Source organism: Loxodonta africana, chromosome 25 (assembly GCF_030014295.1).
Source record: "Loxodonta africana isolate mLoxAfr1 chromosome 25, mLoxAfr1.hap2, whole genome shotgun sequence".
Lineage (NCBI taxonomy): Eukaryota > Metazoa > Chordata > Mammalia > Proboscidea > Elephantidae > Loxodonta > Loxodonta africana.
In genome coordinates, this window is record NC_087366.1 from 64,457,805 (window position 1) to 64,472,620 (window position 14,816).

Consider the following 14,816-nt stretch of genomic DNA (forward strand, 5'->3'; position numbering starts at 1 on the left):
CGCTGCGCCTCCCTAACCCCCCATGCCCACCCCAGTGTAGCCTCTTGCGGGTGGGCTTCGCGTTCCCTCCGGGTTTCGGAGCCACCACGTGACTTCCACGAAGCGCAGGGCCCCAGCGGAAACCTGCGCCCGGGGTGGGATTGGGACCCCGAGGTGCGGCGAGAGGGCGGGAAAGGAGGAAACGAGGCGGGGTGGGAGAAGGAGGGGCGGGCCCGGCGTGGGGACGGGCAGGACGAGGGCGGACCTTGGGGTGGGGAGCCCCGGGACCGCGCGCCACGGCCGCCGACAGGGAGAGCGGGAAGCCCGCGGGGGCGGGGCGGAAGGGGCCGGGCGGCCGGCAGGTGCCGGGGAGCCAGGATGCCCCGGGTGGGAGGGTCCCCGTAGCAGCGCCGGGGGCAGGGCGGGCGGGCCGAGGAGCGCCCGGCATGTCGCAAGGGCTCCCGGCGGCCGGCAGTGTCCTGCAGAGGAGCGTCGCGGCGCCCGGGAACCAACCGCAGCCGCAGGTAGTGCCAGGGGCCCCAGGAGTGGGGGCGCCCGGGGCGCGAGGAGCTGGGCGCTGGGTTCCGGGGTGGTGGCTGCTGGGGTGCGGGGGTGGAGGGCGCTCCGGGAGACGAGCGGGCGGGAGGGCGGACCAGGGGCCCCTGCGTGCGTCTCTGCCCAGCCGCCCTGGCGCACTCACGGTGCCCGCGGGGCCTGGATGGGGAGCCGGCTCTTGCGCCCCGGGCGGGGAGAGGAGGCAGGACGCCGACGCCTGGCTGGCCCAGCCCGGCCGCGCTCCCCGCACGTGGGCTCCACGCTGTCCGGGGCGCCACTGTCCCACGGCCTGAGCGCCTAGCCCTTCCTGGCCGCTCCGGGTGAAAGCCAGGGCGTGGAGAGGGGAATTCGGCCGGGGAGGCTGCTGGCGCCGAGCCACTCCCAGCACACGCTCCAGTTGCGGGCGGAATGGGGAGCGTGGGGTGGGGGCCCCCGGCAATGGACGCAGGCTCCACCCCCTCCACCCCCAGCGCTGGAGGAAACCCCTCGTCCCCGTCCAGTCGGTTTCGGCGGCGATGTCCCAGGCAGCTTTTACAACCGCGCCCGCGGGAAACGGACAACGCTGCGCTCAGGCAGGGCCGTCCGCCAGCTTTGCTTCCAGTGAAGGACCGAGACTGGGTCTTTTCATCTTTATGGCGCCACCGAGCGCCGTGCCTGGCACATAATGTCATCGGTGACTTTAAGTCTCAGAGATCTAAGTTCAGGACTCGGCTTTGCCACACACGGCCTGAGTAGCCTTGGGCAATTTGCTTAACTTCCCTGAGCCTCGGTTTCCCCATCTGTAAAATGAATATAATAACATCCACCTTTCAGGATTTTCGTGAGGATTAAATGAAATATGGTTAATAGTTATATGACTGTCTCAGTATGTTCTGTCTTGATTTTTTGTTTCTTCTGCTGGGTTGTCAGGTGTGGACAGCTAGGTGGTTAAGCCCAGGTCGAGGGTCAGCGCCCAGAGGGCAGGATGTGGGCTGCCTCACTGCAGAGTGACTAGTGCCCCATGACTTAGGATGATGGGAAGTGAAGAGGCAAAATTTGGTGGCAAGCCCTGTGGCAGAGGCAATAAAAAACAGCAGCAACCCCGGCAGAGGCAAGTGGCCTATTGAGGGCGTGCTGTGTGCTGGAAGCTTGAAGACAAAAATCACATGTTATCTTATGAGCCCTAGCAGTGGGCTGCCAGCTTGGAAGCCCCATGAGATCACCCACCGTCTGTTCAGGGCTTGTGCCTAGAACACTGGCTGGCAGGCGGTAGGTGCTCAGCCAGTATTTATTGAAAAAAAATGAATCACACTTACAATAGATGAGGGAATTGAAAATTGAGAGAATTTAAGCCATTTACCCACCATCATATTGGTAGTAAGAGGCACCACCAGGGTGTATGTTATTCTAAAACTGAAGTTCTGCCCTCTACACCACATTTTCTCACTCCTTTTCTTTCTCACACTTCTTGAGTGTCTAACTGTGGTGTCCTGGTTATGATTACCAAGTCTTCTTTGCCCCTAGAAGCTTTCATTTTTACACTTTGTCCTCTTAAGCACTGTCTCCAGACCACTCCTATTTGTTCTGTGTGTTATTTTCTTCCCCTTTTACACTCTTACATACTCACATTCACTGGAAATCTCTTTACCTGCAGTAACTTGGAGGGATGATGTGTGTCTCACCTATTTGGAATACAGGAGTAGATAAAATGATCATTTTGTGTTGTTAGTGTTTTGTTTTCTATTAATATTAATAATTGAGTGTCTTTCCTGTATTTGTGCTCCATTTTGGGTAACCTCTTGGTTTTTAGATTTCTTAAGGGTAGCGCTTTTTCCCTCCCTGCCCCCCCACCTTGGTGTGTTCTCACAGGGTCTGGAAAGCAAATACTATTCTGCTTCTGCATGTTTTCTGTAACGGAGTGACGTGTTTTCATCATGGTAAGCGCATTTTTCTGCCTGCCTGTTTCATGATAACTCTTGCAGGATTTGACTAAGTTTGGCTAAAACTCATATAAAAACTTTCAAGATACATTGAAAATTTGCTTTCTGATTCACTTTGACTTCTGAAACAAAATGGAAGCCAAGCATTGTTCACATGAGCACGTTGTCTGTTGGTGGAGTTATGTGGTTGCATTTAGTTGTAACCGTGATCTGCATACAGTATAAAGGCACCTGTTTGTGCGTGATGTGGGGAAGCCTGGCACACAGCAAGTTCCAGGTGCTCTCTGCTTTCCCAGTCTTGGATGAGCACCACAAGTCTTCCTGCACACGCCCTGGAAAGGTTTACGAACATTGGTTTGGAGCCCAACAGACCTGAGTTCCACTTCCCACTCAGCCACTTACTAGCCATGATACCTGGAGCAAGTTCCTTAAGCTCTCTGAGTTTCTTATTCCTCATCTTTCAGATAGTGGTCAGACCACCCATTTCTCAGGGTGGTTGTGGGGATTAGCAGCTAAGCCTGGTGAGTGCTTCTTAACAAAGAGCTAGAGTTATCCTAGGAGCCCTGGTAGAGCAATGGTCAAGAGCTTGGCTGCTAACTGAAAGGTTGGTGGTTTGAACCCACCCAGTGGCATCCAGCAGACCTGGTGATCTGCTTCCATAAAGATTACAGCATAGGAAGCCCTTTGGGGCAGTTCTACTCTGTCACATGGGGTCACTATGAGCCGGAATTGACTGGACAACACCTAACAAGTGCTGCACACTGCAATAAATTGGTGAAGCGTGACTGGTAATGCTGAGTGAAAAGAGAAAGCAGAGAGGGGTGAGGTGAGGAGCCTCAACTTCACATCTGACCAAATGCTTTCCCCCAGAGTCCAGAAGATGATGACAGGAAGGTCCGAAGAAGAGAGAAAAACCGTGTTGCTGCTCAGAGAAGTAGGAAGAAGCAGACCCAGAAGGCTGACAAACTCCACGAGGTAAGACTGTGGTTGGAGTGCAGCCACTGGGAAGAGTGTCCTTTGGCCTGGCACCGTGGGTTAGGGTCAGGGTTAGGTTCTCACCTCATTTGCCAGATCGTCTGTAGTGAACAATTTCACATTTTTTCACCATGTCAAAGATTCTACTTCTAGGTATGGCTGGCATCTCTCTTTCTCCCAACCCCACAGCACCTGCCTACAGAATCAAAGCCTGTTTTCAAATTTACAACCCCTGAAAGGGATGGATGACCAGTAAGCAAGGTAAGCACAGGCTTACTTGTGCTTACTTACTTACCTGTAATGAACAATTTCACCTGTGTTTCACCACATCTTTGATGAAATTCAATTCACTACAGACGATCTGGTAAGCAGGGTAAGCACCATGCTTACCTTGCCTATTAGATAATCTACCCCTGACTGTGGGGCTGGTGATGAGGTCCCGTCCATCATCACCAATTCAGCAACACCCAGCAATATTCATTGGGGCCATGGAGCTTTGCCTATGGTCCCTCAGCCCAGTGTTCTGATTCCTTGCTCACTGACATTTGCGTTTCTCCCTACCCACTGGTTCCTTCTCACACTCAAGTTTCTTTCATTATCAAACCAAACAAAACCTCCTCTCAAACCTGGTTTTCGCCCAAGCTCCTATTGTTCCATTTCTTTCCTTCCTTCACTTCCCTACTGAGAACAATGATCTTACACTTACTGGCTCCATGTCCTCAGTCCCAGACGTAGTTTGAAGATTTAATCTATTCTCCCAACACAGGTGGCTCTCAGGTATGTCTCTCCAGGAAGGACCTCTGTGCAGCTTACTTACAACAGAATGCTCTGGGTGTCTGGGATTTGGTTTCTGCCACCCCACCCCACCTTGCAACAGATGCACATGCACACTCGCACACACATGCACACACACACGCATGTGCACACATACTTCTTACCAAAGCTTCTATGCCTGTACCTGCTAGGTCCAGGGGCCTTTTTCTGCTCTCATCATCCTGGACCTCGCTGGAACAGCAGACGGCACTGACCGTCCTCTTCCTGAAGACATTCCCATTTAGCTTTTAAAAACTAACCACTTTTCCTAGTTCTGCCCATTGTATCACTTTTTCTTGATCTCTTTGTTAGCCTTTTTTTTCTTTTTTCCCTCTGTTTCTTTAAATGTTGGTGTCGACAAGGTTTTGAACTCTGCCCTCTTTTCTTCTCACCCTGGAAGATTTAATCTATTCTTTCAGCATTAGTTCCCAACACGGTTGACTCTCAGGTGTATATCTCTAGAGGCAGGACCTCTGTCCTGAACCCAAGCCTCCAGTGTCTGCTTAGTGTCTCCACATGGGTCTGCTGAGACCCCTCGGGTGCAACCTATTCATAACAGAATATCTGTCTGCCCCGGAACTTCCCCTTTGCACTATCTTCAGATTGTATTTAATGGAGTTAACACCTTTCTCATCACCCAATCGGGAGCCAGGGATTTCTCCTAAACTCTTGCGTTTTTCTCACCTCCTATGCATAATCCTACAGCCAGGACGTGGGGGCTGTTTCAGTCAGAAACTGGCTGGGAAGGAATGCAAGGATCTATCGGACGATTTGATGCAAGTCTGTGCTGTTGTCCTTTGTACTGGGGCAATGAGAAGAATCAAGAAGTTTAGTTTGGCTCTCTCCTGCCATGCTGTCTTGCCGTATTGTCTCAGCTAGCCCAGGCTAGGATGGGGGATGGGGGTATTATGGGGTGGGGAAAGCAATCTCCAATACCCTTCCTTTAACGATGAACAGGGAACGGGTTTAGTAGGAACATCCAGGGAGGGGTCACCTACTGATACAAATTCATGGGATGATGTAATTTATAAATGTCAGATTCTTGCCTGGGCACAGGAAGGCTGGGCCCTAGAAAGAGGAGATTGTTAGGACAATTTTTGTTTCAAGGTGATTCCAAGGGCTGACTTTCTGCATAAATCTACCGAGACTTTGTGGCACAGGAACCCCCAAAGTGTGCCTGGAAGGGTTTCTCCAGACCAGGAAAGGCCCTTCCCAGCCCTCGTCAGTTCTGTGAAATTTCTGCACAAGAATTGTGATGTCCTTTCTTCCTTTCCCCTGCTCCTGAAGCAATCGTGGTTCTAGTTTCACATTACCAAATAAGCCTCAGGAAGGACATGTAGCTCAGAGTGAGGACACAGCCCGTGTTCAGACAGCAGCTGGACAGCCAGGGCCCTTTCCCTCAAGAAACTTCTAGTCCAGTCCAGGTGCACTAATATCAAAAACACTGGAGGACACTCAGTTCTAAGTCCCAAGTGATTGTGTGCGTAGTGGACACAGATCTTCCATGGAACGCGTCTGAACTGGTCCATCCCACACATGTTTATTCAGCACTGCTGTGGGCAGGAGTCCCTGGGTGCTGCAGATGGTTAACGTTCAACATGCTTGGCTTCTCACCAAAAGGCTGGGGATTTGGGTCCACCCGGAGGCACCTTGGCAGAAAGGCCTGGTGACCTACTTCTGAAAAATCAGCCATCGAAAGCCCTGCGGAGCACAGTTCTGCTCAAACACACACGGAGTCACCACGAGTCAGAATCAGCTCCACGGCCACTGGTTAACTGTGGGCAAGGCATTACCATCGGGTCACAAAGAGAGGAGGAAGATCTCGTCCCTGTCCTGAGGAAGCTGTGTCCATCTGCTGCAGCTGCTGGGACACAGCTGGTGGCTCAAGGCCACGTAAACTTACCGTCTTAATGTTTTGGAGGGTAGGAATCTGAAATCGGTCTTTCTGGGCTAAAATCAAGATATTGGCAGGGCTCCATTCCTTCTGGGAAAAAATCCATTTCCTTGCCTTTTCCAGCTTCTAGAAGCTTCCCAGATTCCTTGGCTGGAGCCTTTTCCTCCGCCTTCAAAGCCAGCAATGCCAGCAGCCTTTGTCCTGCTGCTTCGCTCTGACGCGTCTTCCATCATCATGTCTCCTGTTTTCCTCTTTCACTTAAAAGGACCCTTGTGATGACATGGGGCCCACCTGGATCAGGAGAATTTCTCCTTCTCAGGATCTTTAACTTAATACTATTTGCAAAGTCCCTTTCTCCACGTGTGGTAGCGTATTTACAGGTAACAGAGATTAGGATGTAAATGTGATGGGGGAGGCATTATTCTGCTTACCACTGAAGGTAACAAATACTCACATAACTTTACTACAGCACCAACAAAGATGCTCAAATGAGCTTTGGGTCACTCTCAGTTTCCGTCATGGTTGGATTTGATAGCCGAGTGAGCCAGCTGCCGTGGGAACTAGAGCTCGTGGCACGTTTGCTCCCACCTGAATCCTCTTGGAACCGTGGAGTGAAGGGCCCGTCCCGAGGATCGTAGTATGTTCTCCTCCCTGTAGGCCGTGCCACATGGCCGGTCAGGCCAGCTGCGCTATCCAGACATGAGGCTGTTGGTCTGAAACCTGCTCTCTCCATGGAAAGTCTGGCTCTCCTCTCTCTCTGTGGAGCCAGAGGAACATATCAGGATTACTTCCACTGGCAGGTCACCTCAGCAAGGCCAGCATTGTTGGCAAATAATGCTAGGGAGGCCAGGACAGTGGCTTTGTCTGTAGGCAGACCTCAAAGCTGTAGCCCACACCTTCTCCCTCACTAGCTGCTCAAAAGGGCCATTGGTCAAAAGAGGTGCAAGGGGATGGGTGGCTGGCACAGGGAGCTGAAAATCCATCCATACCCAAATGTGTGCAGAACAAGAGGGACACTGTCTCTGGGCTGGAAGGTGCTACGTGAATACTCCCTTTCTTGTTTGCTCCCAGCCTCCTTCCAGGTTGAACATCACAGTTACGGGCATCTGTGTTTTGCGTGGCTGACTGTTTAGTGGTAGAACATTGAATGACGGTTTTTTTAAACTTAAAAAGCATTTTAGGGGTGGGGTATCTGTTTAAAAAATGTGAAGAATAATTTTATAATTTCCCAGTGAGTTGGGGAACATTGCTATAGGTCACAATAGAAATCCACTCAGGTCTCAGGGCTCCTGGGCCACGTCTACCAGTTGTCGTACAGTTGATTACGACTCATGGTGACCCCATGTGTGTCAGAGTAGAACTGTGCTCCATAGGGTTTTCAGTGGCTGATTTTTTCGGAGGTAGATGAGCAGGCCTTGGTAAGGCCAGCGTTGTTGAAAATAGTGCTGGGGAGGCCAGGACAGTGGCTTCATCTGTAGGAAGATGGCGCCTGTTTGTATCATCCAGGAACTCTGGGCTACTTCTAGGATGAGGAAGGTGAGAGCTGGACACACACAGTGCATGGAAACTTTTTCCCCAAGCCTGGGGTGAAGCCAGCTCACTGGGAGCACTGAGGGGTCCAGGAAACAGCCACCCGATGGCCATGACTCCTGCTGCTCCCTGGAGATATGAACCCGTCAAAGGACTTCCCTCGTTCATCCCTCAGCCCCACACTCTGGGGTAGCATGTTAAGGATTGTGAAGTAACTCAAATTCTTGTCTTTCTTGAGTACCACAGAGAATATTTTGAGCAAGACTTATTTGAAGTTTCCACTTTTCTCCCCTGCCCCTCACTTCCACACCTCAGCTGCTCTTGTGCCTCCCTCGCCTTCAACACCCTGAAAACCCTCCTCCACTGCCCGGCGTTTATGAGTCTCTGGGTCTCTTGGCCACCTCCCTTCCCTCTCAGCTCTTCATCGCCAAAGTCCAAAGGCTAACCATCAAGGCGAGGCCTCCTCAGAGGGGAGGACAAGGGGAGATGGGCTGGGGTCACTCTTCAGCTGAAGTCTTCCCCTCAGGCTGTGGTTGCTGGAAGTTGGACTGTATTGATGAGAAGCAGTTCTTAACAGTGTCTGTGTGCCTCACTGTTCACTGCAGGTTTCCAATCTTTCTTCAGTGTGCTTACAACTCTCATGGGAACTTCAGCCTCTGCTCATCTCCGAACACCAGGCGCACACCCAAGCCCACATCCACACAAGGGACCGAATGAGCAGTCCCAGTCTCTGAGACAAGGCAAATCGTGGCTCAGAAGTGGGTCAGACTGGTTCGAGTCGGGCACCCAAAGGTGTCAGACTGAGAATGAATTTTGAGTCAGAAAGCGAAGGCAGTGATGCCATCCTAAAGAGCCTCAAATGTCTTAAACTGACAAGGGCTTGGGCAATATGGTTGTGGTATGCGTTACCATGGTTCTTTCAGATATTGCACGTTCTAAGAGAGTGCTTTGTGTCAGTACCCACTTGGTTTAGAAACTGATTATGACACTAATTTGTATAGCCCTTGTTGGTGACACAATTTTCTTGCTGGGAAGTGTATCAGCTCAAGGCTTGGAAATGGACTTTTTGTAAAATTCTGGGCTCTTACACTCCCTTGCTGCTGGTAACCACCATGGGGAAATTTGGGCCCCAGCACTGTCAAAAGAAAGCAGAGTTGCTGCTGCTGTATGAGAGTCGCAGTTGACCTTGACATCAGGGATCTGGCCCCAACTCTGTGTGACCTTGGAAATTCACTGTATCCCTCAGAGCTTCAGCTTTCCTACTTGTGAAATGGGTCTGTGGTGGCCCTGTCACCTCCTGGTGGCCTTCTCGTGCTCCTTTCTTTCTCATCCTAATTATCACCTCTGGTCCCTGATCCTTTCCTCTGCCTCAGGGCTCCCTGGAACCCAAATGCCCCCAGACAGTTCCTTGTTCCCCTGACAACCTCTCTAAGATGGCCAGCCCAGGGCTTCTCAACAACGGCACTATTAACATTAAAAAAAAAAACCCCAAAGCCGTTGCTGTGTATTCTGACCCATTGCGACCTCACGGGACAGAGCAGAACTGCCCCATTGGGTTTCCAAGGAGCAGCTGGTGTGGATTCTGACCCACAGCGACCTCACGGGACAGAGCAGAACTGCCCTATTGGGTTTCCAAGGAGCGGCTGGTGGATTCCAACTGCTGACCTTTCAGCCAGCAGCTGTATCACTTAACCACTGTGCCGCCATGGCTCGGCTCCTTACCAAAAGGTTAGCAGTTCGAATCCACCAGCCACTCCCTGGAAACCCAATGGGGCAGTTCAACTCTGTCCTGTAGGTTTGAGTCCGGATCTACTCAATGGCAATGGGTTATTGACGCTAAAAAGAAAGAAAAAAAACAAAAACAAAACGTGCTATCCAGTCCACTCTGACTCGCAGCGGCCCTAAAAAAAAAAACTAAAGTTGCTGTCGAGTCGACTCCGGCTCGTGGTGACCCTATAGGACCGAGTAGAACTGCCCCATAGGGTTTCCAAGAACACAGGGTAGATTGGAACTGCCAACCTTTTGGTCAGCAACCATAACTCTTAACCACTATGCCACCAGGGCTTCCTAAAAACGACTGGGTAATTCTCTGTTGTGTGGGGAGCTGTCCTGTGCATTGTAGAATACTTACCAGCGTCCCTGGCCTCTACCCACTAGATGCATTGCACCTCTCGCCCGAGTGTGACAACTAAAAATGTATGCAGGCATTGCCAGAAGTCCCGTGGGGGGCCAGGGTCCACCAGTAGAGAACTGCTGCCCCAGCCAGGGCTGGGCTTGTGGCGAGTTGGCTGTCTAGCTCTCTGCCTGCAGCGTGTTCCCTGGCAGCGAAGTGACATCAGACCCCAATGCAAATGACTGGAAGCTCAGCAGGATTTGAACTAAACTGATAATCTCTTTGAACATGACAAAGGGGCTAATATTCTTTACTTTCCGTTTGTGTTAAGGTCAAGTAATTTCTTCATAGTGTGAAAGTGGGTTTTATTCCTTTCCTATTTGTTCCCACTTGGTGTTCTCTGCCTGCTCTTCCTCCCCTCCCAGATTGTCTTCTTATTTTATAGAAAGAAGATTTTGACTTCTTTTCTCCTTATTCCTCAGCTCGATAAAAGTCCATCAGCAGATTTATGATTAAAAATTAAATCCCAGAAGAGAAAGTCCCTGAGGAGACAACAAATGTGGGCCTGCCCTGTGGCCCCAGGACAGGCAGCTCTGAAGCCTTTTGAGCTGTGGTTTGGTGGAGATGATGGGACCTCAGGAAGGCAGCAGGCAGGACTTCTGGCTTCCAGGGATACAGCTCAGGAGCTAGACTCTCCCCAGAGAATTCAACACACATGGAATATTCTGCCCAAAGCAGAGAGCTTCCTGGTCTGTGGGTCTCATGAGCTTATAGAAATTTACTTTTGGAAACTCAGAGCCTTTACAGCTTTACACCCATTTCTCTGAGATGTACCCTCGCTTGTTGTTAGTTGGCACTGAGTTGATTCTGACTCATGGGGCCCTGCTGTGACCTTTTGGAAACAGATCACCAGGCCTTACTTTCGAGCCATCTTTGGGTGCGTTCAAACCACCAGTCTTTCAGCTAGTAGTCAAGTGCTTAGCCATTTGTCCCACCCAGGGTACTTGCTTCCTGTCCTTTAGAATCTAATTAAAATGTTGGCTCGTTGGAACCATTCAGATCCACTCCTACTACACTGCATGGGGAAGAGCGTTTTCCAGCTGCAGGGTGGGGTGTGTGTGAGTGTGCATGCGTGTGTGCATATATGCATGTACATGCATGTGTGTGTGCATGTGTGTGTGCACGTGTGGGCACATGTGTGCGTATGTGTGTCTGTGCATGTATCTGTATGTGTGCACATGGGAGCATGAATGTGTGTGTCTGTGCATGTGTCTGTGTGCATGCATGAATGTGCACGTGTGTATGTGTCTGTATGTGTGCCCGCATGTATGTGCATGCATGTGTGCCTGTGCATGTCTATGTGTGCACGTATGTATATGTCTGTGCATGTGTCTGCATGCATGTGTGCATTTGTGTCTGTGCATGTGTGTGTGTGTGTGTGCATGTGCAGGTATGTGTGTGCCTGTGCACATGTCTTTGCATGCATGTATGCATGTGTGTGTGTGCAGAACTGCAGCCTGTCCCACCCTCTGCTGTACTTCCCACGATACCTCACTCATCATCTCTATCCTCCCACTCGACCCCCGCTCTTGGCCATGGAGGGCTTTGTTGCTGGGTTTATAGGCTGGATTCTGACTCCAGGACCATAGCTTGTTAGAGACCAAAGGAGAGCATGAGGGGCTGGGCTGGGAGGCATGAAGGAGGACTGAAGGCAGGTGGAACCGGTGCTCCAGTGAGAATGGCCACAGTCTGACCCAGGGCAGTCTGGGGAGAGGTTTGAGGCCTGCTGCCTTGGAGAGGGTTCCAGCTCACGCTGGAAGGCTGCCTGGGGTGGACAGGAGACAGAGGAATGGCTCAGATGGCCTCTGCGTGCAGTCCCTCTGGGCTCCTAGGTCCTGAAAGGCAGGAAGGTGCCTAGAGAGGGTAGGAGAGAAGAAAGAGGGTAAGAGGAGACAGAGGACAAGGGCTGAGAAGCCACTGAGCATAGGTGTTGGTGCTGTGCCCATCAGGCAGGGGTGCAGGGGAGGGTAGCGGGGGCTTTTAGGTGCTATACGCTTCTGATATTCGAGGAGAGACATTATTTAACACAAGTGAGATTGAACATGGTTCCAGACTGAATAGAACACACAGTAAAAGATGTGGCTCAGATAGATGCTATGATCAGGGAAGCCTTCCTGGAGGTAGTGGGCCTGGTCTGTGCCTACACAGAAAAGGAAGAAGACAAGCCAGTTGAGGTGGACAACCAGGGGCAGAGCTGAGAATTTGCATGTGTCTGCAGGGGCTGTAACAAAAACTTTCTAAATGATTTTCTTTAGTGATATTTAGTGGTATCTCTCTAATAAGAGACAAGATGGGTAATAAGTTTGGGTCCCCAACCCAGGAAATGCATGGCATTAACGATACGAATCAACCTAGAAAGGAGGGGAAATGGTGTCTCAGCACCTTTTAAATAAGTCTGTCGGCCTAGAGAGGTCTCTGTTGGCAGCCGTAGGCTCTATGATTGGCTGTGTTGTGGAACTTAGATGAAGAAAAGGGACACCTGCTTGTTGAGCTAACGGACAGTGGAAAGCTGTGTGGTGTCACTAATCCATGAGATGATACTGCCAAGATTGAAAACGGTTTTGCTAGACTGGAATGTGTCCCACTACAGAGTGGGATTTCGTGGAGATGGTGTGAAGTCCCACTCTGAAGCTCCAGAACGTCAGCCATCCGGGCACAGACTCAGAAGCAGCAGTTGTAGGTGAAGCTTGCACTTCCCCGCAAGCTCAGGAAGAATCAGCAGTGACGGGTGGCTGAAGACTTGGGTCGGCATAGGGAGGGCCCACCACGATCTGTCCTCCCTTGGCCAGCCCACCCCAGAATCAGGCACTACACTTGGGGAGCAGCACTGTCTCAGAGATTCTGCCCAACTGGAGTGTGTATCGGGGGCTGTCTCCAGGAGGGCAGAGGGGCTGGGAGTCCTGTCACCCAAGGAACTTGGGGGAGTTAAGACAGTTGAGCTCAGGAAGGAGAATGGCTAAGGGGAAAGGGCGTAGGCCTGTCTTCTAATGTTTTAAGAACTGTGACATTGAAAAAGTGGTGGATTTACTTTATGTGGTTCGATAAAGTTGAACCAAGCCCACTGGGTGGGTTTGAAGGAGAGAGGGATTATGGGTCAGTATACAGAGGGTCAGCGAAAAAGAGGAAGACCATCAACAGGGTGGATTGACACAGTGGCTGCAACAATGGACTCAAACATAGCAACGATTGTGAGGATGGCGCGGCACCAAGCAACGTTTTGTTCTGTTACATGTGGGGTTGCTGTGAGCCAGAATCGACCTGAGGGCACCCAACAACCGTGAGGAAGAGCTTTTTAATAGAGCGGTTCAGAAGGGGCAAGGACTAGAGTTAACAGACGGAAGGTCTCTACGCTGGGTGGGCTGGGCTGAGGGGTCTCCATGATCCCTTCAGTTCTGAGCCTCTGTAACTGCTGATACAGTGGAAACGTAACAAGTAAGCGCTCAAGCAAATCCAAGGCAAAAGGTGTTTTTTTTTTTTTTCCATTTATTCTTGCAATCAGCAAACATGTATTACGTGCTGGGTGCTGGTCTGGGTGCTGAAGGTGTAGCAGTGAACCCAGCAAAGACTTTCAGAAAGCAGTTCAGCATTTGGGGGTGGGGAGCAATGACTGCAGAGGGGCACGAAGAGACTTTTGGGGGTGAAGGAAACATTCCGTATCTTGATCAACATGGGTGTGTACATGTGACAAAACTCATGGAATTGTACACTTAAAATGAGTCCGTTTTGTTTTATGTAGAATATAACGAATCCATGACTACCAGTCAAAAGGTTGGTGGTTCAAACCCTCCCAGAGGTGCTGTGGAAGACAGACCTGGTGATCTGCTTCTGGAAGGTCACAGTCAAGAAAACCCTATGGAGGGCACAATGTGGGATCACCATGAGTCAGAATCAACTTGATGGCAACTGGGTTTTTGTTTGTTTGTTTATACCGCAGTAAAGTCGTTATGGAGCCCTGGTGGTGCAGTGGTTAAGAGCTCAGCTGCTAACCAAAAGGTTGGCAGCTTGAATTCACCAGCTGCTCCTTGGAAACCCTGTGGGACAGTTGTTATAAAGAGCAAAGGCCTGTCCCCGTGCACCTGTCTAGTGAGAAGAGAGAGGTGTGAACCAAACGGACAAATATGAGAGCTAGAGTGGGGCTGACAAAGGCCAAGTTCTGGGGGAAGGAGGTGGGGGTCACAGCTGCCGGGAGGACAGAGGAAGGGAGTCTCATTTTGGAAATAGTTTTGCTGACTGTCTTCTTTCCCAGGAGTATGAGTGCCTGGAGCAAGAGAACACGGTGCTGCGGAGGGAGATCGGGAAGCTGACAGAGGAGCTGAAGCACCTGAGCGAGGTGCTGAAGGAGCACGAGAAGATGTGCCCGCTGCTGCTCTGCCCCGTGAACTTCGTGTCCGTGCCTCGGCCGGACCCCGTAGCTGGCTGTCTGCCCCGGTGAAGCCGGAGGACATCCTCCTCCCTGGAGCGAGGAGCCTGGCCTTCTTCACCCCAGGAATGAGCAGTCTCCCTCAGCATCTGTGCACAGGAGGACCTGTCACCCTGCCTCCTCCGAGAAGCTGAGGAGGCCTGTCCTCAGGAGACCGGGCTCAGCAGAGAGCCCCACAGGCGCCTGACGTCCAGAGCCCTTGAGCAGACGCAGGCAAGGATGCCACCATCACCTTCCGTCACTTCTCATCCACTTTGGCAGCTAGTAGGTTCCGCTGTGTGCAGAATCATTTCCTCCAGAATTTGGATAATAAAGATGGTTATTGTAGTCCTTCCTTTCTCCAGGTTCTTGGAATTTAGAGACATAACACACTTTCTCTTCTTGAAGAGGCCTCCTTTGGTCTCCAGTTTTTGTGGCTCATGGGTCTTGCTTCCTTCTCCTGTTTGTCTCCCCAGCAGCCACATCCATGGTGGACATCCATGGTGGACATCCGTGGTGGACAGCTGTGATGGATGTCTGTGGTGGACATACATGATGGACATCTGTGGTGTACACCCA

The 14,816-nt window shown here is 51.2% G+C and overlaps 1 protein-coding gene across 1 annotated transcript; it reads left to right on the forward strand.

Annotated features, from left to right (window-relative positions):
• Positions 1 to 409: 409 nt before the first annotated feature.
• Positions 410 to 14,612, forward strand: BATF3 (basic leucine zipper ATF-like transcription factor 3). Its single transcript, XM_023541641.2, has 3 exons — positions 410 to 503; positions 3,324 to 3,428; positions 14,085 to 14,612. The coding sequence occupies exons 1-3, from the start codon at positions 426 to 428 to the stop codon at positions 14,268 to 14,270; spliced, it is 369 nt and encodes a 122-aa protein (XP_023397409.1). The 5' UTR covers positions 410 to 425; the 3' UTR covers positions 14,271 to 14,612.
• Positions 14,613 to 14,816: the final 204 nt, after the last annotated feature.